Raw genomic sequence first — 26,378 nt, 5'->3', positions numbered from 1 at the left:
GTCCGTGCCGCACGCCGGCGGGCGTCTAATGACTTTGAGATCTAATCGACGCGCCGAACGGAATAGGAAATGCTCTCACGTGGCCTCAAACGCGTTACAGCGCCCGAAGCGAAGCGCGCTGCAGTTATACTTTGTGAAGGCGGGGGTCGTCTCTCTACTATGCTCGCCCAATCGTACCCGTCGCCCTCTAATTCACGAGGCTCCACCCCCGCTGCTGCAACGGGCGCTTCCTCGTCAAAGAAGCGCAAGCAGCATCCCCTCGCCACCGCTGCAACTGCTTCCCCTGCCCCCGAGGCCTCCCCTGGCCCACAGGACCCCAACGCCCCAGCCGCCAATGTCGTCCTCCCCGGCAAATTCGACCTCTTCTCCCGCCCTCGCCTTACCATCTCCCGTTTCCCCACCTTTCCCCCTCCAGACCCCTCCTCTTCCTCAGGCCAGCCTACCTATTACCAGACAGAACAGCTCGCCATAAACCGCATCGGCTACCGCTACGTCCCCGCAGGTGTCGCTCCCCCAGGATCTACCCTCCCATGCCGCACGATTGAGAGCACACCCACCTCCTTCCGCGTCAGCTGGGAAGACCGATCCCCGTTCGTCCGCGTCACTCCCGATGGTCTCGGTCTTCTCGGCGACAAGGGTTATCGCAGCGCGCGCTGCAATGCCCCCGTTCGCGAGGGCGCCTGGTACATGGAGGTCGTCGTCGAACGTGGCGGCGGTGAGATGGCCGATCCAACAGGCAAGGCGCGCGAAGGAGGTCACGTCCGACTCGGCTGGGCGCGCCGTGAGGCACCTCTGAATGGCCCCGTAGGTCTCGATGGGTACTCGTACGGTCTCCGCGACAAGTCTGGAGACAAGGTCACCCTCAGTCGCCCAAGACCCTACGGTCGCGGCTTCGGCACTGGCGATGTGATCGGCATGTACATATCCCTCCCGCCACGCCGTGAGCCCGACCCAAAGGACCCTCATGACCCGGCCCACCTCAAGCGCGAACGTATTGCCATCGAATTCAAAGGGCAAGAGTACTTCGAGAGCCTCGAGTACGCGCAAACCAAGGAAATGACCTCCCTCCTGGACTTTACGAACAAATCCTCGAGCACCGCATCCCTCCCCTCCGCACCCACAAACAAAAAATCCGCCGCGACGAAGAACCTGCCCGACCGCGGTCGCGCCCCTGGTGCGGGCGACAGCGCACCCCAGCTCCGCGCCCTGCCCACCCTGCCCGGCTCGCGCATCGCCTTCTTCGTCAATGGCCAGTGTCAGGGCGTCGCGTTCCAGGACGTGTACGACTACATCCCGCTCCCGTCGAACCGCAAGAAGAGCAAGGAGAACTCGCGCAAGCGCCCGCGCGAGGGCGCACCGCGCGAGCACAAGGAGAACCCGCACGACGACGGAACACTGGGCTACTACCCGTTCATCTCGCTGTTCAACCACGCGCGCGTGCGTATCAACCCTGGGCCCGACTTCCAATTTCCACCGCCCGACGACGTGGAGGCGATTTTGGCCGGGGAGGACGACGAAGAGGACAAGAAGCCGGCGGCGCAGCGCACCTGGCGGCCGATATGCGAGCGTTATCCCGATTTCATGAAGGAGCAATGGGTGCTCGACGACAAGGAGGAAGCAGAGGCAGCTGCTGTGGCCAAGGCAAGCGCGGCCGAAGAAGAGCAGCGCGCAAAGGCAGAAGCACAGAAACAGGCTCAGCGCGAAAAGCGCAAGATGCAGGCCGAGGCGCGCAAGCGTGCCAAGCTCGCCGAGCAGGAGGAGCAAAGAGCCTCGGCCAGCCGAGCAGCATCGCTAGTGGCTGCCGACGATCGGTTCGGGCCATCGTCTTCTGTGTCGCTCACGCATGATCTGCCGAGTGCGACTCACTCGCCCGCTCCGACGGTGGACTCTGACGTCAATGCCATGTTCCAAGATGCCGTCGGCGGGTACAGTTCTGAGGCTGGCGAGGTAGGACCTTACACAGAGGGAGACGGAGACACCGATTTTGAAACCCACATCGACGACCCTGGTTTGGGCAGACCGAAATCGCATCATTCGCCACGGACACGTATGCCTGACATAGATATGGATCTCGAAGAGCTGCTATGATGTTGTAGATAGGATAGGATTACCTGTACTCAAGAGTAGTTACATTTTCTAGATTATAGTTGAGAGGGTATTCTGGGTTAGCGAATGAATGATGGGTATCAGCGTAGATAGAGCAAAAACGAGCGAGATTGGAACTGAGAAAGCATGAAGTGGTGACATGAACGCCTTTTCTTTGTACTCTGCTACTGAACCGGCGCAGGGTTCCACTGAGGAGGCGCCGCTTTGACAGCATAACTACGAGAGAAAGACTTCAGGATTTGCAATGCACCCAATGATGACCACACTCACCCGACGCTGATACCGAGGCCCTTTTCTTTCTCCACGCGAATGTCAAAGACAAGTTCGCCCGTCTGGTTGTCCCAGTGCGTGGAGCACCAGTTCCGGCGACCCATCACGTACTTGTGCTTCCGCGGGCTCCCGTCTGTGTCGTTCTCAAAAAGAGGAACCTAGAAGGATATGAACGGTGCACTATAGATCAAGGCAAAGGCTGTCTCACCATGCCCTCGTCCGTCTCCACCTCGTGCATCGTTCTGTGTGTTTTCGATGCAAGTGACGAGACCATCGTCAGCACGCCATCAGGCGGTCTGATGCACAATGAGACTCGAGTATGAAATATAGAAATACTACTCACGGCGTGTTAACGATAGCGCCTGCACAGGCAGGCATGTGAGATAGAGTGTCATTGATAAATACCCATGTTTACTCACTAGTGACAATGTTGAGCATGTATCTGTGATCCATCGCAGGCGGCAAGCCTTCACTCTTGTTTTTCCCTGCCTTCGGCACGAGCGTTCTGAATACCCCCACAGCTGCACAGTGCACGTCTCCGGAGAGGAACGTTACACGGGTCCGCCTTGTGTGGGCATAGCGCTGCAGCTGGTGAACGAACCAGTTGCGCTCTGACTGTTTGTTCAGTTAATAACCTCTTCCCAGCTAGCGAACATGATGGAATTCACCTTGTGAGATTTGGCAGTCCAGTGGTCGCTCTGGGAATGGTCAGCGTCAACGCAACAGGAAAGGACATACGTTATGCTCACCAGGTCATCCAGCAATTCAGCCTGCCCATTGAACTTGTTCACGAAACCACCGAGACCCATAACGCCAGAGCGCCCCAGTGCCGTGAGCGGGTTAAGTTTCGACTCTAAAAAGTTCTCCAAGAAGACCATACGGGGGTACGCGATGGGAATACCTGCAAAACCCGTTAATCGCGTCCTCAAGAAAACCCTCCCTACACGAGTACTAACCAATTTGAACCACAAGGTGCTCTACCCCAGCTGGCAGCCTAGAGAGAGCCTCAAACACCCTGCGATACTGCGCTTGACTGCACACTTGTTCTCGACGTCTCTCCGCACTATACGACACCGGCTCAGCGAGAGTCGCTGTTACAGCGAGAAATGCATACTGACCGACAGTCAAGCAGAAGTATGCGTACTCGCGGACCGAGATACGTCAGAATCGAATGAGATGGCTGACCCACGTAGGGCCCCATGGATCCGATGACCATCGACTTGAACGGATGCTTCTGGTCTTCGATGCCGTCGATTTGCGCTGGTGGTCAATGGTTTGAATGCTATTATGTCATTAACGAAAGCAGGATTTACGGTTGATGAAGCATTGGAATAGGAGGAAAAAGAAGTATCCGCGGGAGCCGATACTTTGTGTTGGTTGAGCTGAGATCTGACGAAATAAGCCAGGTAAAGACGCACGCAGTGAACATAGGGGACCGCTGGAGATTGTCAGGATAGCTGCCGAAGCCATCAATCTAGTGAAAGTGAGATAGCCACATCTTAGTGAAACTGACACACACTCACGATGTCTGTAGGGGGACCACCAGATTGTCAGCCAGAAGTGAAGGTGTATCTGCAGCATACATACCGTGGTCATCTGTGGAGGTAGGAAGCTTTGATCAGTTAAATTGTCGCGAGGATAAACAGGAAATGCTTACCGCACATATTCAACATCGGTCTACACGCATACAACGCGTACAGGTTACTTCTCAACTTCTCAACATGATAAAACGCAGCACTCACATTGAGCTGTTTGCTCGCGCGAATGCTCCTCGACGGAAACTTGTGCAATAGTGGTTGAAGTAGAACCGATCTATGCACGCTGCTACCTCGCCGGTAAGGCGGTAAGACATCTTCTCGTCCAACTTGCTGATCTTGACCCAGTGCTGCAGCTCGGGCTCTCGCATGAGCCTTACCAAATGTCAGACAAATGAGCCGCGCGGTAAATCAATGCTCGTACGCGTCACAGTAAAGCTGGTCACCGCCTCCTACCATGGCATGGAACGGCTCCTCGACATGCTTCTGCAGTAGGTCAACCCACATCGGGTCGTATCCACTTTTAAACCCAGGTCCTCGGAATTCGTCAGTGTTCACACCTGCACTGAAGCCATTGCACTGTGACTCGACTCAGAAATGCCGAGCTGCCTAGGATTGAGGTTTCACGCTTACAGAATGAGCTGCCCATCGCATGCTCTGATCCCAAGCAGGGACAAAAAACGAGAGCTCAATGCCATTATTCACCGAATACCTTACTTGCATCTCGTTGGGCCCCAGCTGAACTTGGATCATGAACCGCCAGAACGTGTACGTGCTGAAAACGGCGTAAGTCTGTTTCCACGTTGGATTGGTTGCATGAGATTCGCGCACCCGCCGTCTCCAGTGTAAACATAAATCTCCTGGCCAACCGCACTTTGGGGTGGAATACTACTGGGGCTGGGATACTGACCATGCCCATTAGACTGGACTCCATTCCCATTGAACTCATCAATACTGGCTCGTCCGTAGGAGACTGGCTGGGAGGTAGCGTGGGGATCGGCGGGGTGAGGGGCATAGCTGACGGCCTGGACGTGAGCAAAGTGCGTGTTTGGGTTTGGCGAAGGCACGACAGGGGTAGCTTGGTAGGTGAGCGTAGGATGTGGCTCGTAATCCGACCCCGCGTCCGAGGCTAATAATATGGTCAGGATCCTCGCTCGAGGCTGAGCGCTGAGCGCCGATCTGTGTGAAACGCACGTACTGACGATCATAGCGGCACCGTGCCAGACATAATTCGCGTCTACCGTGTCATAGCGCAACAGGGGGCCAGCCATAAACTGGAGACGGGGATGCATTTGGCGAATACATTGTGCTTTGGAGCGCTGAACGGCAGAGAGCGTGCTTAGTTCTGCGAGATTCAACCCAGAGTGATCTGTGGCTGCCGAGGCTTGAGACGCATCGCGCCTTGCGTATTGCGGGGCATAGTAGTCCGCGGCGTAGTTAGCCCTGTCTGGAATGGGCTGGACAACCTCTTCGACCGGGTCGTACCTGCCGCCGAAGTCGGCTCTTTCGGCCGCGTGACGCGCCTCCTGTAAAGAGTGCGACGGGAGTGAGCACCAGGTCGCATCAGAAGATAACTGCTGCGCGGCGTACCTTGTCTGCGCGTCGATGAGCGTGCCAGCCAGCGTTGTCCATGGTTAGTCGAGACGAATGATGTCGGATGAACGGAGAAAGATGTTTTAAAGCGCTCCAATGAGCCGAGCTAAAGACCGCGACACACCTGTTGTGCACAGCAGGAGCCAATAAATAGGCGCCGCACTAGTCAACTTGAATGTTGCGCTCGCCATCATCAAGCGGACACGTGCTCATCCATATCAGCTTAAAGTACTTAGCTTGGCAGCATCATTGATACTACTAAGATGTCATCCGCTACCCAGAATCGACTGAAACTTCAGACAAAAAACTAGCTGCAGCAAAGAGGCTGCTTACTTGAAGGAGGTCAGCGGAACCAAGAGCCAGACGCGACGGAGTGCTATAGATAGATTTGATCTTGCGGCGGAGGATGTCAATGCAACTGGCAACGTGGTAACTCCAATTTCCAAAACTTAAAAGACTATAGCAAGGCGTCACGCTCAGCAGTACAATATTTATGTATGGTCTCACAGCATGACAAACGTTAAATCCAGGATAAGACATGTCGAGGTTAATCGCAGCGTAAAGCAAGTGCATGAAAGCCCTCATCCAGCATGTTCAACCACTGTCGTCACAAGTTTGCCGTCCTTGATCACGGTCTTCAACATCTCAGGCACCGGCTGCTCCCCGAATATACCTTCCTCTTCACCTTCAACCGGTATACTGATGTTCAGACTGCTGCACTTTGCAGTAACAATCTCGGTGTTGAGGCAAGCTTTCGAAAGGTAAACCTGGCCAGAGTCTGTCGAGTCTACCTGGATTGTGGGTGCAGCACCGGTGATCTGGAGAGCAAACGAGGGCGATTTCGTGATCGAGATTGAGGAAATCACCGATTCAACGAGCACAGACGTCTTGGTACAGTTCACTTCTCGTCCATAAGTAGACTGTCAAATGCGCAGAGGGGTACTCACCAAGAGTGACCGCATTCACCTTGCCTTTCACAATCACAGTGGTGTTCTTGCACTGGAATAGGTTGACAGTGTGACTGATTTCTGTATCGCTGATTTCAAGGCTAGGAACATTTTCTTGATATTCCTGCCAGAAAATTGAAGATCCGTATGACCTTCAGTCATAAAGCCCAACTCACAATCATCCACTTGTTGCCTTCAAGCGCACATTTGGGAGGCTTCTGGGCCTTCAAAGCCTGGGGCTTGACTGGTCTGGCAGGAGGTTTCGCTTTGCCTGAGCTGAGTGAGGATTGCCGACCACATAGGTGCTAGAGTTAACCCACCTGGGGAAGGAGATTTGGGAGGGACCACACTAGATGCACGAAGTTCTGGATTCTTGTGCGTCATCTCATTCTTATCAACCTTTCGCAGACCCTTCGTCACTGACTCCCCGCGGTTGATCTCAGCAAAGACAGCTTCTACGCCACCGGCCTTGGGCACAGGAGCTGCAGCGGCTGCAGGTGCTATGCCAATGGGCGGTGGTGGTGGAGGAGGAGGTGGAGGCGGGGCGCCAGCGCCAGTATTTGAAACCGATGATTGGGCCTTGAACTCGGAAACACTGACACCCTGAGGCATTGATCAGTGGCACAGTCGGGTGATTGACGGCCAACGTTCACAACTGACATTGGCATTCCAGGTGAGACCCGTTGTGTGGTACTCCATGACATATCGCTTCATCTCATCCAGGATGGCAATGTAACCGCGAACCCAGTCAGCATGTCTTGCATCTCTGTCAACTCAATGAGACCCATCGCTAAAAAGATGTATTGGCACGTACTTCTCTTTGAACTCCTTCAAGACTCTATTTACATAGAACATCGTAGAGTCTTTCATGTCATTGATATATGGGCCAGGCTTGGGCTCCTGAAGGGGTTTCAATCAGAGATCCGAGCGAAAGGCGACCGTAAACACTTACGATAGTAACCCAGCCTACGCACGGTGCCCCCTCGGACACGACAGTCAGATGGTTGAACCAGTCGCGCTCCTTCCTTGCGGCTTCTTTCGCGCGGGTGACGGCTTCGATCGCGCCTTGAAGAGGGGTCAAGAGCTCTCCAAAGGCTTTCTGATCGGGTTTCTTGCACGACGCTGCAGTAAGCAACACGGTACGCAAAACATTCAATTCTTCTGCGAAGAGGAACACCTAGAAATTGTTTAGAATGACTATTGTATAATCCACTGAATCGTGTGAAGTACCTGCTCGACCAACACGGAAGGAGCAAACCCCTTCGTCAACTCGACAAATGGCTTAAGCTTCCCCTCTACGACAATCTCATCAAATGCTGTAACACTGCGGGGAGTTTCTGCAACGGGTGGTGGTGGTGGAGGCGCCGATGCATGCACAGCGGAGGCAGCAGGGTTATTGGTGATAGTATTCACAGATGAGCTACTATTTCTCCTCTTTCCGAACTTGCCCTCAGAGAACTCGGCGATGTCCTCAAGACGCGATGTCGTTGCTTCCAATCTGGAAGGCGCGGGTTATGGGAAGTTAATTCAATCCATGAAAGCGATCGTTAGGCTGCGATCGTGTGTCGAGTCGCGTACGTACCGCTTCAGTACCGTGACGAGGTTATGTAAAGTCTGTTTGTCCGCGTTGGAAGCCATTCTTGATCAGCAGATAGAACTAATCTGTACAGCAAGGTGTATTGGGTAGTAAACGGGTGAAGGGAAGAACGAAGGACAGCTGTGCACTGATGCACAGTACGACAGGCTCAAGCTGGAAACCGAGAAGCGTAGCCAACGTCGGAATTCGGATCACTCTATACACTTGACAACAAGCTGCTCTGATCATTAATATTGCGATGGCAGGACTTAAACGACTTAGTCACTTATAAAGAGTAGACATCGACATTATTGAGTTATGAATCACACCATGGTTGGGGATTTAATCTTCACTATCTTCTTCTTCTAAATCCTCTTGTTTGGCTTTTTGCCTCTTCTTGGCTTTCTTCCGGCGCCGACGTTCCCTTTCTCTCTGCTTGGCTGCTCCCATTTCAGCCTTCGAGATGCCGGGGTTTTCGATCACATCAAGCTACACATGAAACAACCAAGTCGCTCCGAGGTCAGCGCACCCGTGCTACGAGCAAAAGTGGCACGCAACACGCCTTTTCTGTAAGTCGTCGCCGCGCTAACATTCGGTTGGTTTGCAGCGACCTTGTCTCTTGGCACGACACACGAATTCCAGTAGGTTTATGAAGCAGCTGAACGTTGTTCTCGGTCTTATTAATAGATTGACCACCGGGGCCGCTACCTACACAGCTTATGGGTATTACCAGAATAAAGATGAACAAGTGAGAGTTACCGCGAACGAAAGACTCTTCAATATCCTCTTCCTTCAGTTCAGGTACAGTACGCGACTTGGATGCTTTCTTCAACGTAGAGTAATTCCGGGGAATTTGGCGGTCAGGCGGAGCAGCAGTTTCTGGAGAACTGGTACGTCAATAAAGCCTGTGACCAGTTTTTGTACCAGGCGGATAAGCAGTTACCTCGGTCCACCTTTCTCTCGCCTGCGGGCCTGGCGGTCAGACACTGGTGGAGGTTCTTTGATAGATTCATTATCTCCAAGCTCAGTATCCTTGGTGAACTGAAGCCCTATATATGTCGTGAGGAGGGGGCAGGAGCTTGAAATGGAGGAAAGCGTACTCCATGTGTCTTGCCCTTCAACTTTCCTGGCTTGCACTATGTTCTTTCGAAGAATGGTGGCAATATCCCTGGCAAGGGTAATCTTCCCTTGCAGCTCTGCTGGAGCATTTGCCTGTTCCGAGGTCAGCGCGAGGTCCTGAGTGCGCATTTTGACCTTGAAGGCTAATGCAAAATGTTAGAGCGAAGAAATTCACAAGCGGCAATGCGTGAATTACCTTGGCGAACTGGAGCATCTCCTGAAGAAAATGTTAGTTCCATTGAGGCTTCTATGAATGGTAGCACACACCAGAGAACGTCACCGCAGACGCACGGAGTAGGTCACGGTATGCTGACCTTGCAGATGCCTTTAGCGCCGGTGTAATGGACATGGCTCGGAACGAAGCCGTGGACCGAATCGGAAACGGAGCTGTCGGGATGTTTAAAGATGCCGACGTCCAAACAGGATCGGCGCAAGACGCGCTCCTTTTAAGGACGTGTCGCGTTCTTGTGTATTAGCCCCTCTCTCTATGAGTACACAACAACTCAACATCGTCGGACGGGTCCACTGATTTTACTCCAACGTTAACAGTGCGAAGTGAAACATTGGTGAAACAAGTAGGATACGGTAATGATCTTTCTTGTGGCTTCTATGCAGTATGTAGGACATGTGTTTTTGAGTGTCTTGAAGTGGTGATCTCGAAACGTCTTTCCTTTTCGTTATGTCTTACCTGATAACCCACCAACACACGACCTTCATGCCTCAGTCGTGTCCCGAAGGATTCCCATGTCACTTTCAGCTTAATATGAAGGTGGAAAACAAGCGAGAAACGTTGATCTCAAATAGCACCTCACGTGACTAACGTGAATTGAGTTTGTTGACCTGTCCAACGCGTCTCGGAGTTTTAACGTTTCTCTCTCTCGAACCACTACCATCTCCAGATAAACGCCTCTAACCCCTCTCGAGGTGCCCCTCAACCTTGTTTACCATTCTCAGCTTCGTTTCTAACCAACAACGTCCCCCGTTTTGTCGACAAAGCGATGGCTGTGACCAAGAAGACATCCGTGACTAAATCTGGCACCAAGAAGGGTGCAAGCAAGCCCACCGCCACTCATCCTTCCTGGATTGACATGATTAAGGTTAGCACCCACCTGTCAATCTCTCGACCACGCTTTGGGGGTCCTTCCTGCAACTCTCTGCCGCTATATGTTATTATTTGGAAAGATGGTGCTCGAAGGCCCAAAAAGGCAGTGTTGTCAAGGCATAGTGTGATGTGTGCATCTGCCTTTCTACACTTAGCGCATCACATCTATGGATGCGAATGCCTTTCCCATCCTACTGGCATTTTCTTCAACATTTCTAACCGCTCAAATCTAATCAATCGCCCAGGAATGTATCGTGAAGTCGGATGACTCCCGTCAGGGCGTGTCTCGCCCCCAGATTAAGAAGTAAGACGCTTTCCCATCTAAGTTCTACCAATCACCAACCAACGTAACAGATTTGTTGAAGAGCAATACAAGCTCGAGTTTGGCAATGCCCAGAACACTCAGTTGGCTAAGGCCATCGCCACGGGTGCTGAGAAAGGCACTTTCGTCCTCCCGAAGGGTGGGGTCCCTCTCTTCGTGTAAGTCAATATCCAACTGAGGCTTTTTCAGGTCCTTCTGGCAAGGTCAAGCTTCCTCCTAAGACTGCAAAGCCTGCTGATGCCTCCGCATCCAAGGAGGTACGCGTGCCAATCTTACGAGCGGATGTCAGACTGACTTTCTTTGTAGAACAAGCCTGCTAAGCCAGCGTCCAAGGGCAAGGCGCCGACCAAGTCCCGCTCCACCAAGGCGGCGCCTGCTAAGGCCGCTACGGCAGCGAAGGCTTCCGTAACCAAGAGGACCACCTCAGGAGGCACTACGAAGGCGACTACTAAGAAGCCCGCTGCGAAAGCTTCTGCTGAGACCTCGACTTCAAAGCCTAAAGTCTCCGCTGCACCTAAGAAGACCCTTGCTGGTAAGAAGGCTGCTCCAGCCAAGAAGACGGCCGCGCCGTCGAAACGCGGAACTGCCAAGAAGGTGTGAAAATCTCTCTCTCTATTATTTGAACTCCTGAACCGAAATCCGTCCCTGAAATTTTAGGCTGTCACGGGCGCCAGCTCCGCTACTAAGGTAAAGACTGCCGCTGCAAAGAAGCCGGCTGCAAAGAAATCTGCGGCTAAGACTAGCTCTTCATCAACGACCAAGAGGGTCAGCACCCTACCTCATCCTTCGTTGGCCATTTATGCTAACCTATACACAGACTGCGAAGAAGGCGTGAGCGCTGTTAGCATCACTATAATATGCTTTTCGCTTGGTCATCCACATGCTACTATGAATCCATATATGATCTCCTCCTTCGTGCCACATAGGCTGTCTTACCCTCACAAATCCAGTGTTATTTCTTAGTTATCTCAACTATTTTTATTCGGCTATCTGATGTAGTAGTTACTGTAAGTTATTACAGAGATGAATTACGACTATGCTTGCCTTTTCCTTTCTTACCCTATATATCCTTGCTGCATTGAACCCTTAGGCCTTTATAACTGCACAAATACTCCCTAGCTCGATATAAGCGCGGTTTACAAAGGATATCGACAACCATTTAAGTATCCCAATACCCCAGGAAAGCTACTCGAGCTAGAGGGACGTCGTAGGTCAGTCAGCATGATTATGACTGTATGTTTTGGGGAGACAGTAGATAAACACGTCCGGGCTTGACAGAGTCTTTCTCGCCACTTCTAGTACCTACCTATCTGGAAACTAGTATACATTTGCATCAAAGTTGGCCAGGAGGAGAACAAGGTTTAGCTTGTACAGTGTAATAGTCTGCCCTACAGAAATATACACGGATATAGTAAGCAGCCATAGTTTTCTGGGAAGACCACTTTCGAGTGACTTCTAGACTGTCGTTTGTGAGGTAGGGCCTCTGGTAGGTCTCACACTCGGGGAGCGATCCGGGACCCCGGATACGATCCTGGCACTCCTTCGTAGTGTTGCCGACACCCGCGCCGAGCACGCGACCGCGACTTGGACCTGTAGGCGACCGCCGGGCACGATCGTCTCCCACTATCTAGAGGTCTTCTAAGGCCAGCCCAACCACGACCTATAACAATGGCCCGAAGAGTTACAGGTCCCAGTCACCCACCCGGATCGCCTGGACTATATCAGCACTCCTCGAGGTCTCTCTACCCCACGTTCCTGACGTTACCAGAGACAGTCAAGCTCCAGGCCTACTGGGCATGGAATGGTTTTGTGGACGGCTGCCGCTGGGATATTGTCGTGAGGACGGCTTCAAGGTGCGCATATAAGTTATGTCTACAGCCCAAACATGAGCTCATCAAGAACCCTCCGCCTGACAGTGACCCAGAGATCCGGTCTAATGTCCTGAAATCACTCCTCCTCAACTCTCTCTCGTTGACTTCTATTTATGTGTTCGACCTCCTCCTGCATCCCCTCGTCCGAGACCATCCGAGCTGGTTTCATCGCAATGTCGGATGGTTCTACCGCGTACTCTGGCTTATGCCTGTTATTGGCGTCTCCTTCTGGCTGAACGTACGTGTCCAGGCCGAATATTCTCTATATCTCTCTCATACCAACTTCTTGACAGAGTTCTTGGTGTAATCTCATCGCGAAGCGTACCTTCGTACTTCAGCACGGTAGTCGAGCGTCCCAGCAACAGCCCATGACCTACACAGGCTTGTTGACTATGCTTGCAACCTCGGCGTACAGAGGAATCATGGTCCTCACGTCAGTAGTCGTGTCATTTGCCCTTGTGTCAATACCATACATTGGCTCCCCCGTGAGTTTTGCATTCATGTGTTGGGTAGATGCGTGAGTGATTTCAGTCGTATTATCCTGAAACCAATTCTTACTCGTATTCAGATACTACTGCTTTGAGTGAGTCGTTTTGAATGGCCTATAACCCACGTGCGGGTTCTCACTAATGCTGAAACAGGTTCATTTGGGTAGCGCGAGGCCTCTCCTTGGCAAGGCGCGTTCGTCATCTTGAGGAGCGATGGGCGTACTACTTCGCATTTGGCTTACCCTCAGCTGCACTCTGCACATGGGGAAGCAGTTTGGCCAATGTCGCGTTGTTCGCTTTAATTTTCCCCGCGGTAGGGTCCTCTAGTGCTCTCAGCGCTCTTTCCCTAATTAATGACCGTCTTGCCTTTGTGTAGTTTATCATCATGGCTATGCATGCACGGCCTCTACCTCAAGATCCTTATAACCCTCTGCCTCAATCAGATGATACCATCCGATATCCTTCACCTTACCTGCCGATTCGCATGCCTGTGTTTGCATTAGTGATATGGCTAAACGACTGGGTCGTACGCCTGCTTAGTGTGGGCACGCGAACGCCATCTGCTCGTTCAGGACACCGGCGTGTGCCCAGCGATGGAGGATCCGAGCAGGTGGAAGAAGGAGCCAGTATCGAAATGGATGGTATGAGTGCCGATACGAGGATACCGAGGGATATGGGCGCCGGAACAACAGACGGGCGTCGTTATCGAGTGATGAGGACCGGCAACCAGGCCCGACGGAAGGCCGACTAAGCTTGTTTCGTGGACAGACACCTTCGACATTTGGTGTCAAGTATATTGCTTAGTCCGCAGCGCCTCTAATAATTTCCTCAGGCATTTATGACCTGGCGCATCATGGCTTTAGGAAGTGTAGTTCAATATTATGGTGGGTTGATAGCCCATAAGTACACAGCTTCAGTAATGAAGGCATGAAGTTTAGCCAAATCCTGCCCACTCGATGGACGTGTAATTCACAGTCCGAGTGTCGTCGTCCCACTCACACATGAGATGAGCTTTCTTGGTACCGGTGCCAAGACGTCCATGTGCAACGATCTCCATCGGTCTAATAACAGTATCAGGAGAGTCTACCACGCTGGCGACGAAGTGTGAATGGTAGCGGAGTGGGTCACCTACAACGTTGTACCAAAAACGTGACAATGTCGCCTTAATGAAAATTCATGAGACCAGAAGGTATTGGCTAGCTCACCCGGGTACACTAAATATTCGCCTCCAAACTTCACACCGACGCCCATAAAGAAGCCCTGCTCCCATAAACTACGGAAGACACCGCACCGTGCACGTTCTGAGAGGTTGCTGGGGTACATCCATATACCGGCATCGTGTGCGAGAGCAAGGGATGGATATGTATGCGGCGAAGGGGTATACCAATCAAGTCTGTCGGAAAGAGCGGCGACTTGGACTGTATGTGCGGGTAACACAACTTTCGTCAAGCTTTGTGGGACTTCAGTAACAGGTTGAGTGGGTTTGGCGCCTGATTCTGCGGCTGCGGCTGCGGGTTCGGTTTCGTCCACTTCGCCGTTTGAATGTGCAATCGCTCTTGCAGCTTCCTTTCGTTCTTCGCGCTCTCTACGCTTTTGCAAGGCTTTTTCCGACGTTCCTCGCCCAGATAGTGTTTCCTTTGCCTCTTTTTCCGCATTAAAAGCGAGTTGGGTGGTCACGTCCTGTGTACGTTCCTCGTTCCATTTCTCGATCGCTGGAAGAGTCGGTTCGTGATGAGCACTAGGATCATCAACGATTATTGCCAGCTCTGAGAAAGGCACAAATGCTTTAGCCATTGGACACGGAGTACTGGATAAGCATTCACTTTTCTCAAGCAGAAGAACCACTTCTTCGGGCATGAGCACGAGGGGCACGCCCAGGAACACGTTCTGCTGGGATAGATGCGGGAGTGTACCGGTCAGAGCGCCGCATATATGATGGTGCGAACGGAGCACGGCGATATCTGAGCTTGCGAAAAGGCTCGTGCATCAGTTTGGCAGTAACTTTAGACGGCGTCTATCTAGGGAACGGAGAACTAGGGGATGAACGGTACTTACCATCGACATCCCACACATAAGCAACGCCATTGGATACCCTGAGTCGGATTGGTTCAGGCATTACGGCAAAGATCTGTCGACAAGGCGAGCGCGGGGTTATGTGATGAAGATGAAATGATCAGATACGAAGGCTGCTCAGTCAAACAGTACGGCCCACCAGCAAACTCAGACCTACCTAGACACTACGACATCCGTAGAGGCTTTGCCGCCGGGACAACACGAGCGTTTCCCAAAAAGCACGAGCGCCCCGTGTGCATCGGATTCGGAATCACCACAAGATCTCCGACTAGTCTCCGGATCTCAAGATAGCACTCTACTACTTTTATCTTGCTGAGGGCTTGCCAAGCACTATTTCCAGCTTGCAGCGCTATCTTCATCACATAAATAAGCACAACAATTTGTAGTGATTGCGCACCCAGTCCCCATAGCATCACCTCTACCAGCAAAAAATGGCTGGCAATGTTCAGGATGTGATAATGTGCCTCGGAGACTCATTGACTCAGAAGGGTTGGTCCGAAGGAGGACTCATTCAGCGGCTTTCTGGTAGGTTCTTACGAAGCCGGGGCATGATGGTTTCTCATACAAATGATGTATAGAGGCATATATTAGGAAGCTAGACGTTCTCAATCGCGGCTTTGGCGGGTATCAGACAGATTGGGCCATCCAAGTCCTGGAGCAGGTGAGACTTGAGTGGGTCCTAGTGAACCATCGATGTCGAGCTGCGTACTGCTCTAGATCTTTGCCAAACAACACGAGCAACACCACGCACCCAAGGTGCAACTGCTGACCATATGGTATGGCGCCAATGACGCTGCCGTAGATGGCGATTCACAGCACGTCCCGGTGAACCGCTTCAAGTCTAACCTGAAGCAGATGATCGACATGATTCGCTCGCCTGCTTCGTCTTGGTATTCTCCAGACACTCGAATCGTTTTGATAACTCCTCCTCCCGTTAATACCGATATGTGGAACAATCACACGCGTGACTTTGATCGCACCAGAGAATATGCCGAGGCAGTCAAGGAAGTGGCGCAGGAAACGCAACTCCCGGTGCTTGACACTTGGACTGCACTTTATGATGCAGCGGGGAGGACAATGGGAGGGTGTTCCAACTTCCTGACAGATGGGTTACATCTCAACTCTGCTGGGTACGAGGTACGTCACCGAGGCGAGTAAGTTTAAGGACTAGGCTCAGTTCCGGCGCCGCGGCACAGATCATCTATGGACTGTTGATCAACGCGATCGCTGAGCATTATCCTGAAATCCACTGTGACAAGCTCCAAAATGTGTTCATACCGTGCGTATACCGCCTTCATGACGACAATACTCCGAGGGTTGACATTCATGGCACACCAGCTGGGACCAGGTCCTGTCTGGGGACCCGCGGATTACGCTGCAGAAGAGGAATGCATTGGTCAATCGGTAGTCAGTAGACCTTCGGAGCCGCGGTGTTGTAATGAGTTATGTGGGTTTGGTAGGGTGGTATTCGAATGTTTAAATGTCATGACTTAGCGTGTCCGGTCCGGGTCAGCGAAGACGGACGTTGCAAGGAAAGGGAATACATGACAGAGTTCTAGCACCGTGGAGAAGCGAACCCACCTTCACGCGCTTCTGGATGAGGTCATGGTCGCTCAGGCCCTTTCCCGGTCCGGTTGCCTGCGGGAGCAAGGAAGTAGAAAGTCAGCCTCACGTGACGAAAATCAACTTGAAGCAAACTGCGCGCAAACAAACTATTCAGCTCTTCGTCCTCTACCGTCCATCAAGACCGAGTATCAAGATAGCCTTCTTTCAGACAAAGAACGCGTAAGTTGGGCGAGGAGACACAGAACTCTACTATTCTGTGAGTATAGGAATCGATGTTGTATGCTGCCACGCGCTACCCCGCAAAGCGATCGAGGCGCGCTCTTCACATTCCAGCTTTAGACCGATATCTATGCATTCTCTTCTGCTCAACCCGCGGCCGACTGTCTTTAGCTCGGGGTGCGGCCCGACCTTTGAAAAGAACATAAACTGATGCCCTTGTTGCTCTGTAGGCACGAACTCCTCCGTGACCACACTCATTCAGTCTCAGGTCAGTACCTTCCCTGCTCTAGCTCCCCCTTTCGTCCGTCTCTGCTCGCTTGTTGTCTTGGCAATCCCGTGAGATTAGCCTTCGGGCTGTCCATTGTGGTCGAACAAAAGCATGGCAGCCGCATGTTCACACCCCCTGTCATCGTACCAGTGTACTTACATTATTTCGTCCAGCAGCCTCGAACTAACTTTCGTACACGTTCCGTTCAACTTTCGGCACTCGAGGTCACATTTTTGGTGAGTGCCTCTGAGTCCAACCCAGTTGTGCTCCATTATTGACTAACTGGTGTTTTTGTCCCTTGATCACGTCCTCGACCTTGCTGCACTCTATCCGCATCCTCACACATAACGCATGTCATCGTTCCCGACGGACTCTTCTCCCACCGTAGACTATCATCCCCACCAGAGACTACGGCGCTCCACCAGCACCTCACCCGAAATGCCCTTCGCTGTTTCTTCCGCGTCGTCTCAATTTCTCAAAGCACCGTCCGGTCATGCTTCAAAGTCGAATGTCAAGCCACATGACGATGTTGACGATTTCTTGTCTTCTGATCTGGAGCTATCATTTGCCTCCACCATGTCATTGAATTCGCCCCGTCGCAATAATGCTGACCTTAGCTTTGATGATGAACGCGACGAACCCATGGATATATCCCCCGCCCCCGTCAAAACCGCACATCGGCTCCTAGGAGAGAAGAGTTTGAGGTCTCGTGCCACCATCAATGATAATAGGCTGTTCGGACGCGACTTGAGCAACAACACTAGTGCAAACGAGACACCTTCACATGTCATCAAGTCTGGCACTCAACGCAGCGCGCTGCCCGTGGAGTGGCTTTCTACTTCACGGCCGACGAAGACGACTGATGAGAACATCTTCGCCCCGGTAAGATGTTTTGATAGAGATGACAGTGTGATCGCTGCTGACTTGAGTTCTTTCCAGCCCCCGACCTCGCCCATAGACGCCATGGATATTGACAACTCGTCATTCACTGTTGAACAGGATTTACTCACTTCATCACCTCCCGCATCTGCAGCGCCAACTATCAGAGGGTTTAACGATCTCTTCTATGGGTCAACATCTCCTCCTCGTCTCGAGTCCCCAGTTGGCCGAATGCTCAAGAAGCGCCGCTCATTCTCTCCAGAATCCGCTCGCAAGCCGAAGCATGATGTGTTCGAGCTCCCATCGTCTCCTGGCTTTGACAACTCTCCCTCGCAACATAAGCTTAATCGCATTTCTAGTGGACCCTTATTTCCGCCGTTAGGCAAACCTGCCTTGCAAAGTCTTTGTGCTGTCTCAAGCAAGCGTCCTCGCCGACCAGGTTTCCCTGAAGACCCTGTTCAATCAGCTTATCCGATCATGGACAGCGTCAATGACGATTCAAAGGACGAAGACAATATCAGACCACCAGCTGCTAGACGTGCATTTTCTGCTATGTTCCCTCCGGCGGACACCACTTCTTCCGATGCATCGATTTCTTTCGACGGTCCGGATATGTCCTCACCTGCTCAAGCATATACCAAACGTCAGCAAGCTAAGACTTTACGCCGCCGCGATGGCACAGAAGACTTCCGGCCTTTGACGGGCGCCACGGGCGTTACGGGACCAAATGGCGAACAAAGCCCTGCTACGAAGTTCTTGCATGGTGGTGTGGGCATGCCTGGCTTTGGCGATAACGAAGCAGCGGGCAAGATTCTACCTTGCCATCGCGTCAGGGAAGATGGCCTTATGAGGATCAAGGCACAGACTGTAGGTGGTCACCATAGAATGACCCAGAGCGAAACTAACGCATCCAAAGCTTAATGCCCTCCTGGATGGGGAGTTTGACTCACAGATTGCAGAATACCGCATTGTCGATTGTCGCTTCGACTATGAGTACAGTGGCGGCCATATCCCTGGTGCCATCAATGTCAATACTACGAGCGACGTTGAAGAGCTTCTTCTTACGGACAAGAAGCCAGTTCCGTGTGTTAGCGGCGATGTAGCGAAGAAGACCGTGCTGGTTTTCCACTGCGAATTCAGTGCGCAACGCGCACCCACCTTGTATGTCCAGTCATGCTGTTGATAGATTCGTAAGCCTGACATGATCTAGTGCAAAACATCTTCGGTCGAAGGATCGTGCTAGTAACAACCATGTCTACCCTAGGATTCATTATCCCGAGGTTTACGTTCTAGAGGGAGGGTACTGCGCTTATTACAAGCACTCCTCTCAACGCTGCGAGCCCCGCGGCTACGTCACGATGGATGATCCCAACCACGCCAATTCTCGCAGGGAAGATCTTGATCAGTTCCGCAAGTCTAAGTTCGGCCGCACAAAGTCTTATGCTTACGGAGATGGCCTGGGTTCGAAGGGTTCTTCTCAACAAGGTCAACTCAAGAGGAACACTGCTCCAGCCGCACCTGGCATGTTCACTACCGCCAGTACCCTAGCCCGTACTCGTCGAAACGGGTCGGGTAGTAGCTCTCTCGCGACCTTACCGGAGGCCGGAAACACTACTATTCCCACCGACGATGAGATAGACATAGGCGACAGTCCATGCCCCCCATCCAACAAAGGCGTTATGCTCTCGAAGGCCAAGAAGCTGTCGCGTGTCCCGTTCACTCGTGCTGACACCCTCGACGCTGGTCGCATGAACTACCACTAATCTACCAAGCACCAGCGTGTGCTCCTGACATCCAACTCATCTCGACGTCATTGATCCTGAGCGACAATCTATCCTTCCCATCATTCTCAGTTCTTTATTTAAGCAAATATCCGCAGGTCGACATCTAAACGCCGTTTTCTCCCATATAAACCACCACATTTATCGAATTTTACGCCTATGCACGACGACTCGAACGTCAACGTTTATCACGTCTTATGCTCTGATGTGTCCTATCACAAAACCATCCATCCAGAAATCTCTTCCCCGTTGAAACGTTCATAGCTCTCATCACCCTCGCCCTCAACATCAAATCACATCAAATCACATCAAATCACATCAAATCACATCAAATTCAGCATAGTCTCGAATCTGCACTGCAGCCATAGCTGGACATGTTGCTCGCCTTAAGTGCATTTGTTTGATTACCAGCATGTGCTCATCCGTCGTGCAACTGTATGTTGCTTGTTTCCTCTACTTATATATTAATTTTTGTCGACGAATCTCTTATCTCATCCCTTTCACAAGCACCTATCTCTTGTCTCTCTTTTTCTTCCATCTACTTCCCATCTACTTAACGCATTTGAGACACTGTTAATAATTTATGTCCGCTTGCACACATGTTTTTGAGCCCATTCATTGCCACCGCTGCCCGCCGCACCTATACTGGTCTCGCCTTCTCCGTACGGTGCAGCCGAGTCATCGATGCCTAGCTCGATTTATTGCTCAAACTTGCAGGACTTCATGACATCTGACGACGTAATTTATATGTTTTCCTTATTTCCTTTGTTTATAATTTGTTTTATAATGTGGTGGTGGTGATATTGTCCCCATGGTTAACGCCATACACAGAGAAGTAGCAATTGGGCTTAGCTTGATCATGGGATAATACGAAGTTTTCCCTTTCTTCAAGGCTTTCTTTAGTAATGGTAGCCTAGCCTACGAGGCGAAGTTCAGGTGTGTCCTAATGTGGAAGGATGTGGTAAGCATCTAGTTAGACGCGAAAGCGACCAATTGAAAGGGAGCGCGGTAAATCTTACACTCCTCTTGACTGCACAATGTTTCAACGCGATCCCAGAGCAGGGGCATTCCTCGGTGGTGACAGAGTATCTGGGCAGGATATCCGTGATCAGAATGGTACGTGATCGGTGCCGCAGACCCGCTCGAGGCTGACGCGTTCTCAATCGATGCAATGAACAGTAACGGCGGCGCTCTCCATCGCGAACATTGTCAGAAGCTCGCTAGGTCCCTTGGGTCTGGACAAGATGCTGGTTGACAACATTGGAGTAAGCATCATTCATGGTTTTATCTAACGTGCGTTACGAATCTCAAGGCATAGGAAGTCACGATCTCCAATGACGGTGCGACAATCTTGTCTCTCCTTTCGGTCGAACATCCTGCCGGGAAGATCTTTGTTGATCTTGCGCAAAAGCAAGACAAGGAGGTCGGAGATGGAACGACATCTGTCGTAATCGTTGCAGCAGAGCTCCTTCGACGTGCAAACGAGCTCGTCAAGGCCAGGATTCACCCCACGACCATTATCACTGGTTACAGGCTTGCGTGCCGGGAAGCGGTCAAGTTCATGCAGGACCAGATGAGCATCAAGGTTGATGCGCTCGGCCGTGACGCTCTCATAAACACCGCAAAAACGAGCATGGCTAGCAAAATCATTGGCAGGTGTGTAGCTTATCGCATTTGGAGAGGAAGTTATAATGTGATGGTACAGTGACGACGATCTGTTCGCCCCCATGGCCGTGGATGCGATGCTTGCTGTCAAGTCTATCAATCTTCGTGGGGACATAAAGTACCCTGTTAAGGCCGTCAACGTGTTGAAGGCCCACGGCCGGAGTGCTCGTGAATCGATGTTCGTTCAGGGTTATGCGCTCAACTGCACGGTCGCAAGCCAAGGCGAGTAATCTATCAACCGGGCTGCTTCATAGCTTATCAAGATCATCGTTGTTAGCCATGAAGAAGAGAGTCACGAATGCAAAAATCGCATGTCTCGATATCAACCTACAAAAGGCGCGCATGCAACTCGGTGTCCAAATCTTGGTCGACGACCCTAGCCAGCTGGAAGAAATTCGGAAACGGTCAGTGATATCTATGACACCACTCAATGTTCTTACACGGCTATCACAGGGAGGCTGAAATCACCCTTGAGCGCATACGGAAGATCTTGGCAGCCGGAGCGAATGTTGTGTTGACGACAAAAGGCATTGATGACCTTTGCTTGAAGGAGTTCGTTGAGGCTGGTGCCATGGCCGTTAGACGGTGTAGGAAAGAGGATTTGAGACGTATCGCCAAGGCTACTGGTGGTACACTCATTTCCAGTCTCGCAAATTTGGAGGGCGAGGAGACGTATGAGGCAAGCTACCTCGGGACTGCCGATGAAGTTGTACAGGAGCGCGTATCAGACGACGAACTCATTCTCATTAAGGGCACCAAGGTCGTCAGCTCGGCTTCCGTCATTCTTCGTGGTGCCAACGACTATATGCTCGATGAAATGGAGCGTGCACTTCACGACGTACTGTCAGTGATTAAGCGTACCCTTGAGAGTGGTTCCGTCGTGCCTGGTGGAGGGGCGGTAGAGTCAGCCTTGAGCATTTACCTAGAAAACTTTGCCACCACCTTGGTGAGCTTCGCTCGGTTTAATCTTCATAATGTGGCACTTACGCAGATTGTAGGGGTCGCGAGAACAACTCGCTATCGCGGAATTTGCTGCTGCCCTCTTGACCATTCCAAAACAACTAGCGGTCAACGCTGCCAAAGACTCCACCGAGCTTGTTGCTAAGCTACGCTCCTACCATAATGCCGCTCAAAACGCCCCAGCTGGCGATCCAAAGAAGGTGCTGCTGCGGTATGGGCTTGACCTCATGAATGGCGATGTTCGAGACAACGTGACGGCTGGTGTGCTCGAGCCGACGATGAGCAAAGTCCGGAGTCTGAAGTCTGCCTACGAGGCGGCCATCTCGCTGCTCCGGATTGATGATGCTATTCAATGCGTACCAGGTACAGCCATGTCTTTTCGCCCAAAACAATTGCTAACGATTGTGCAGAACCTACACAAGATGATGGTCATGGACACTAAGGGTTTACTTTACTGCTTACAATTACAATATATCGCAAACGTGAATGGCATATTCGTTCCCAACTGGAGCAGCATTTGCTTTCAGGAGATAAGACTGAGGACCTTGAATAAGCTACGTCATGTGCATGAACGTCTGAGACGCTATGCATGCAACAGCTCTACTCAGGGGTATTTGTCGTCATTGTTCACCACATGTACATGGCGCCCACGTGACCGAGGGCGCGGTTTTGTTTGGCAGCCTGTCGGTCTTCGAGACCATTCAAGCCTTTGACTCTGGTCCACTCTTCAATCACTAACGCGTCGTCCGATTCGCGCAACAAGCACGTACGAGCGGGGGCCAACAGGACTTTCCCGGAAAGCTTGGAAACTGTGCTGCATCTAGTCGTCGGCGATCAATGCAGCAGGCTGACCAGGACACGAAAGCCTCTTCGGTACCGCCATACCTACCTCAAATCTCCCAACGTTTCCAGGCCTTGATCTGGTCATGTCTCGAAGCTGAGTTATACAAGTCTGCCTTATTCTATGCAGAACGATATTTTGCACTCGAGTCTACCAACCACGATTCGCTTCATCTCTATGCCATCGCGCTCCTTCGCGCCGGCCATTCCCACTCCGCCCTCGGTAAAGTCAACACACCCGCGAGCTCAAGATGTAGCGCCTGCCTGGATATACGTGCTAAATGCTATGCTGCGCTCGGGCGAAACAGATTGGCCCAGGAAGCCCTGGAGGCTAGTCTTCGAGATCTGCCGGATACCTCGTCTTGTGAGTCCACTGCCTTCTAAACGTACTAAATTTATCTTATTTATAGACTCAGGTGCTGGATCTAAACACAAATTTGCGTTTTCGAACGAGGCTGCTATTCGATGTCGATCTGGTACTATGGCATTTAAAGGTAATCTCCCTGACAAGGCTAGTCAAAGTTTCCGACAAGCACTTGCTCTCAGCCCATTTTTGTGGGAGGCTTTTGAAGGGCTGTGTGCTCTAGGTGGGCGCTTGCTGCCACTACTCGTGTAAAGAAAACGTTTTGATGGCACCTCGTCACCAGGTGCCGCCCCTGAGATAAACGAGCTTTTCCCAGCTCGGCCTCTACCTCTGAAGCAACAACCGCCCGAAGAGCAGCTTCCCTCGAAAGCCATACCAGTACCAATCGTGACTGGGGGTGGTTTCTTTACCCCGGAAGCTGGGCCGAGCAACACCCTTGCGCGAGGTCGCCGAAATGCACCTCAACCATTCCGCTTAGGACATCTGCAACAATCCCAAGACTCTTTGTAAGCAGACATGAGCTCGAATACATGTGACGTGTCTAAACGTGTTGCCCATAGCGCTGCCAACGATTCCATCTTTAACGCCGAGAACACTTTTCTACACCCGCCTCCCATTCGGAACTCACGGTCCGACTCGGGCCCTACAGCAGGTTCGCAAGCTACTTCGCGACCCCTTTCATCTGCCGATGAGTCTGGTCCAGCGCAGAAGAAATTGCGTGCTGCAACGCGACTACGTAGCGTCGAGGCACTTAAGCCCCTGAAGTCCAAAGCCAAAGAGGAAGACGCTCCGAAAAAGGCACGCGCACGCCCGGCCTTGACGTTTGCTAATATCTTCTCATCACCCGGTCGTCAGTCTCAGCCCTTACCGTCCACTCGGACGACTACTACCGTCATTGGCGCCCGAAAGAACGACCGACATCCTGTGAACCCGACTCTTGCCCCGCGGCGGAGCACGCGGCTTTTGGGCGGGACTTCGACTAAGCCAACAACCAAGGTAAGTTCGATATGTGCATGTCGTGGGGCACAATTGATAAACTCACGTAACCTCTCATGCAAAGCATCCACCTCCGCGGGAGCGTCGGCGAGAACTAAAGCTGAATGAGTCCGAGGCTGACGACGACACGCTCCAGTCTGGCGACGTTCCATCGTCGACTTCACCACGATCCGACGTCTCCGCTGCGCCTAGTAGTGGTTGGACGGCCGCACAAGAACAACAGGCGCAGGAAATCTTCGAGCAGGAGATGGCGGACTATTATGTCTACGACCTCATGAGGCAATTCGCCAGTGCTGCGCGGGCTTTGTCCGTGTTTGACTGTCGCAAATGTCTAGTGGAGCTGGAGAAGCTGCCTCTGGTTCACCAGCAGTCGCCACTCGTGCTGGCCATGGTAGGGCGTGCCCATTATGAGAGGCTGGAATATGCATCCGTACGTAAACTTTAGGCGTGTTTCGCAATCATGCTCCTCTACAGCATATCTAAGATAGTGAACACTGACATGTGTATTACAGGCAGAGCGGGCATTCAAAGCCCTTCGATCTCTAGACAAATACCGTCTATCGGATATGGAAGTCTATTCAACATTGCTGTGGCACCTGCAGCAAAATGTGCAGCTTTCATATCTGGCGCAAGAGCTGATGAACATTAACCCTCGGTCTCCGGAAGCCTGGATATCAGTTGGCAATCTCTTCTCTCTCCAGAAGGAGCGCACGCAGGCCCTCACATGTTTCAAGCGCGCGGCGGAGATGGACTCGACGTGCGCTTACGCGTATACCCTGAGTGGCCACGAGTCTATTGATGAGGACTTGGATAACGCGATTAGCTTCTTCCAAGCCGCTTTGCGAGCTGATTCGCGACACTACAATGCCTGGTAAGTAATTACTCGATTAGATCGATGGTTCTTTGTTTTAGGGTTTACGGTTTGGCTATACGCCATATGACTCACGGCAGGTACGGCCTCGGTACGTGTTATCTCAGGATGAGCAAGATTCGGCTCGCAGAGTATCACTATCGCAAGGCTCTCGACATTCACCCCAACAATGCCGTATTGCTCGGATGTGTGGGCATGGTGAGTGGACACGGACGGATGGCCCGGTTCCGACCTGTTCCGAAAGGGTCAATATCAATTAGCGTTATTCAGTTACTGATATTTTGATTTTGTTATGTTCTCAGGCGGTCGAGCGGCGCGGAGATAAGATAGCAGCACTGTCGTTGTTCGACCGGGCGGTGCGCATTGCGCCTGATAACGCGCTTGTGCGTTATCGACGAGCAAAAATCCTTATCGGCATGAAAAAGTACTCGGTACGTTCATTCCCTTATTGAAATGGCATGGGACGGTTGATTTGCTAATTGATTGCGTTATCTCATGGCCAGTTGGCGGTAGAAGATCTGCGACAGTTGCGCGATTCATCTCCTGAGGAGTCAAACGTCGTGTTCCAGCTGGCAAAGGTATATCGATTGATGGGAGATGAAGTGAATTCGGCACATTGGCTCGCAGTAGCCCGGGACATGTCACCGAAAAGTGTGGGGAAGATCAAGAAGCTCATTGAGGCCGTAAAGGACGAAGAAGAGGACGATGAAATGGACGAGGGCTAGATATGGATGGTGCTCAAATTACAGTTATCACGGACATGTTCATGTTATTTTACTATACGGAGCCGGGGCTGGCGCGGGGAAGTCACGTCACTGGCGGGTAATTATTGGGAGTCGTGTGCAGTTACGTTTGGGGGCGGCGGAAGGATGAGTCGAACTAAGGCGTTAGGTGATATGAAGTGCGAGGGAAGGCTGATCGTGTGACCCGAGGATGATGTGTTTGTGTGTGTTGATAGGGAGTGCGA

General features: G+C 51.9%; 10 protein-coding genes across 10 annotated transcripts; 6 read left to right on the top strand and 4 right to left on the bottom strand.

Moving 5' to 3' along the window:
* Positions 1 to 1,425: 1,425 nt before the first annotated feature.
* On the bottom strand, positions 1,426 to 5,543 carry CONPUDRAFT_162294 (uncharacterized protein; the record flags this gene model as incomplete). The annotated part of the gene is made up of 20 exons (XM_007766440.1): positions 1,426 to 2,322; positions 2,377 to 2,534; positions 2,585 to 2,672; positions 2,720 to 2,738; positions 2,796 to 2,991; positions 3,045 to 3,074; positions 3,126 to 3,277; positions 3,333 to 3,439; positions 3,495 to 3,636; positions 3,690 to 3,742; positions 3,795 to 3,850; positions 3,894 to 3,904; positions 3,964 to 3,972; positions 4,034 to 4,053; positions 4,119 to 4,286; positions 4,336 to 4,490; positions 4,545 to 4,686; positions 4,743 to 5,040; positions 5,110 to 5,437; positions 5,502 to 5,543. The coding sequence occupies 20 exons, from the start codon at positions 5,541 to 5,543 to the stop codon at positions 2,271 to 2,273; spliced, it is 2,226 nt and encodes a 741-aa protein (XP_007764630.1). The 3' UTR covers positions 1,426 to 2,270.
* Positions 5,544 to 5,930: 387 nt separating this feature from the next.
* Positions 5,931 to 8,171, bottom strand: CONPUDRAFT_162293 (uncharacterized protein). Its single transcript, XM_007766439.1, has 9 exons — positions 8,034 to 8,171; positions 7,682 to 7,949; positions 7,404 to 7,628; positions 7,266 to 7,351; positions 7,112 to 7,217; positions 6,772 to 7,054; positions 6,628 to 6,722; positions 6,452 to 6,575; positions 5,931 to 6,405 (listed from the first exon to the last, which is right to left on the bottom strand). Exons 1-9 carry the CDS (start codon positions 8,087 to 8,089, stop codon positions 6,086 to 6,088), a joined length of 1,563 nt encoding a protein of 520 aa, XP_007764629.1. The 5' UTR covers positions 8,090 to 8,171; the 3' UTR covers positions 5,931 to 6,085.
* A 198-nt stretch (positions 8,172 to 8,369) lies between these two features.
* On the bottom strand, positions 8,370 to 9,495 carry CONPUDRAFT_87482 (uncharacterized protein; the record flags this gene model as incomplete). Its single annotated transcript, XM_007766438.1, has 7 exons — positions 8,370 to 8,516; positions 8,590 to 8,735; positions 8,787 to 8,914; positions 8,971 to 9,076; positions 9,128 to 9,289; positions 9,343 to 9,363; positions 9,414 to 9,495. The coding sequence occupies 7 exons, from the start codon at positions 9,493 to 9,495 to the stop codon at positions 8,370 to 8,372; spliced, it is 792 nt and encodes a 263-aa protein (XP_007764628.1).
* A 605-nt stretch (positions 9,496 to 10,100) lies between these two features.
* On the top strand, positions 10,101 to 11,674 carry CONPUDRAFT_79697 (uncharacterized protein). Its single transcript, XM_007766067.1, has 7 exons — positions 10,101 to 10,243; positions 10,494 to 10,552; positions 10,603 to 10,709; positions 10,760 to 10,827; positions 10,877 to 11,164; positions 11,228 to 11,335; positions 11,388 to 11,674. The coding sequence occupies exons 1-7, from the start codon at positions 10,145 to 10,147 to the stop codon at positions 11,403 to 11,405; spliced, it is 747 nt and encodes a 248-aa protein (XP_007764257.1). The 5' UTR covers positions 10,101 to 10,144; the 3' UTR covers positions 11,406 to 11,674.
* Positions 11,675 to 12,238: 564 nt separating this feature from the next.
* CONPUDRAFT_49036 (EI24-domain-containing protein) lies at positions 12,239 to 13,680 on the top strand (the record flags this gene model as incomplete). Its single annotated transcript, XM_007765934.1, has 6 exons — positions 12,239 to 12,423; positions 12,487 to 12,679; positions 12,735 to 12,958; positions 13,010 to 13,024; positions 13,083 to 13,242; positions 13,306 to 13,680. 6 exons carry the CDS (start codon positions 12,239 to 12,241, stop codon positions 13,678 to 13,680), a joined length of 1,152 nt encoding a protein of 383 aa, XP_007764124.1.
* A 183-nt stretch (positions 13,681 to 13,863) lies between these two features.
* Positions 13,864 to 15,045, bottom strand: CONPUDRAFT_87479 (tRNA-intron endonuclease catalytic domain-like protein; the record flags this gene model as incomplete). Its single annotated transcript, XM_007766437.1, has 4 exons — positions 13,864 to 14,057; positions 14,135 to 14,695; positions 14,753 to 14,890; positions 14,985 to 15,045. The coding sequence occupies 4 exons, from the start codon at positions 15,043 to 15,045 to the stop codon at positions 13,864 to 13,866; spliced, it is 954 nt and encodes a 317-aa protein (XP_007764627.1).
* Positions 15,046 to 15,433: 388 nt separating this feature from the next.
* On the top strand, positions 15,434 to 16,476 carry CONPUDRAFT_117327 (SGNH hydrolase; the record flags this gene model as incomplete). The annotated part of the gene is made up of 5 exons (XM_007766436.1): positions 15,434 to 15,527; positions 15,581 to 15,663; positions 15,720 to 16,139; positions 16,199 to 16,281; positions 16,341 to 16,476. 5 exons carry the CDS (start codon positions 15,434 to 15,436, stop codon positions 16,408 to 16,410), a joined length of 750 nt encoding a protein of 249 aa, XP_007764626.1. The 3' UTR covers positions 16,411 to 16,476.
* Positions 16,477 to 17,214: 738 nt separating this feature from the next.
* CONPUDRAFT_117322 (uncharacterized protein) lies at positions 17,215 to 20,255 on the top strand. The gene is made up of 5 exons (XM_007766435.1): positions 17,215 to 17,291; positions 17,444 to 17,937; positions 17,995 to 18,801; positions 18,851 to 19,095; positions 19,145 to 20,255. Exons 2-5 carry the CDS (start codon positions 17,494 to 17,496, stop codon positions 19,695 to 19,697), a joined length of 2,049 nt encoding a protein of 682 aa, XP_007764625.1. The 5' UTR covers positions 17,215 to 17,291; positions 17,444 to 17,493; the 3' UTR covers positions 19,698 to 20,255.
* A 497-nt stretch (positions 20,256 to 20,752) lies between these two features.
* On the top strand, positions 20,753 to 22,864 carry CONPUDRAFT_134823 (T-complex protein 1; the record flags this gene model as incomplete). Its single annotated transcript, XM_007766434.1, has 8 exons — positions 20,753 to 20,831; positions 20,895 to 20,980; positions 21,034 to 21,371; positions 21,421 to 21,602; positions 21,658 to 21,784; positions 21,834 to 22,326; positions 22,379 to 22,703; positions 22,751 to 22,864. The coding sequence occupies 8 exons, from the start codon at positions 20,753 to 20,755 to the stop codon at positions 22,780 to 22,782; spliced, it is 1,662 nt and encodes a 553-aa protein (XP_007764624.1). The 3' UTR covers positions 22,783 to 22,864.
* Positions 22,865 to 23,084: 220 nt separating this feature from the next.
* Positions 23,085 to 26,233, top strand: CONPUDRAFT_97504 (TPR-like protein). The gene is made up of 9 exons (XM_007766433.1): positions 23,085 to 23,544; positions 23,591 to 23,767; positions 23,828 to 24,050; positions 24,105 to 24,540; positions 24,605 to 24,970; positions 25,053 to 25,411; positions 25,492 to 25,609; positions 25,714 to 25,842; positions 25,915 to 26,233. Exons 1-9 carry the CDS (start codon positions 23,178 to 23,180, stop codon positions 26,134 to 26,136), a joined length of 2,397 nt encoding a protein of 798 aa, XP_007764623.1. The 5' UTR covers positions 23,085 to 23,177; the 3' UTR covers positions 26,137 to 26,233.
* The last annotated feature ends 145 nt before the right edge of the window (positions 26,234 to 26,378 follow it).

Source organism: Coniophora puteana (assembly GCF_000271625.1).
Source record: "Coniophora puteana RWD-64-598 SS2 unplaced genomic scaffold CONPUscaffold_2, whole genome shotgun sequence".
In the NCBI taxonomy this organism is placed as follows: Eukaryota; Fungi; Basidiomycota; class Agaricomycetes; order Boletales; family Coniophoraceae; genus Coniophora; species Coniophora puteana.
This window is presented reverse-complemented; position numbering and strand designations above follow the sequence as displayed.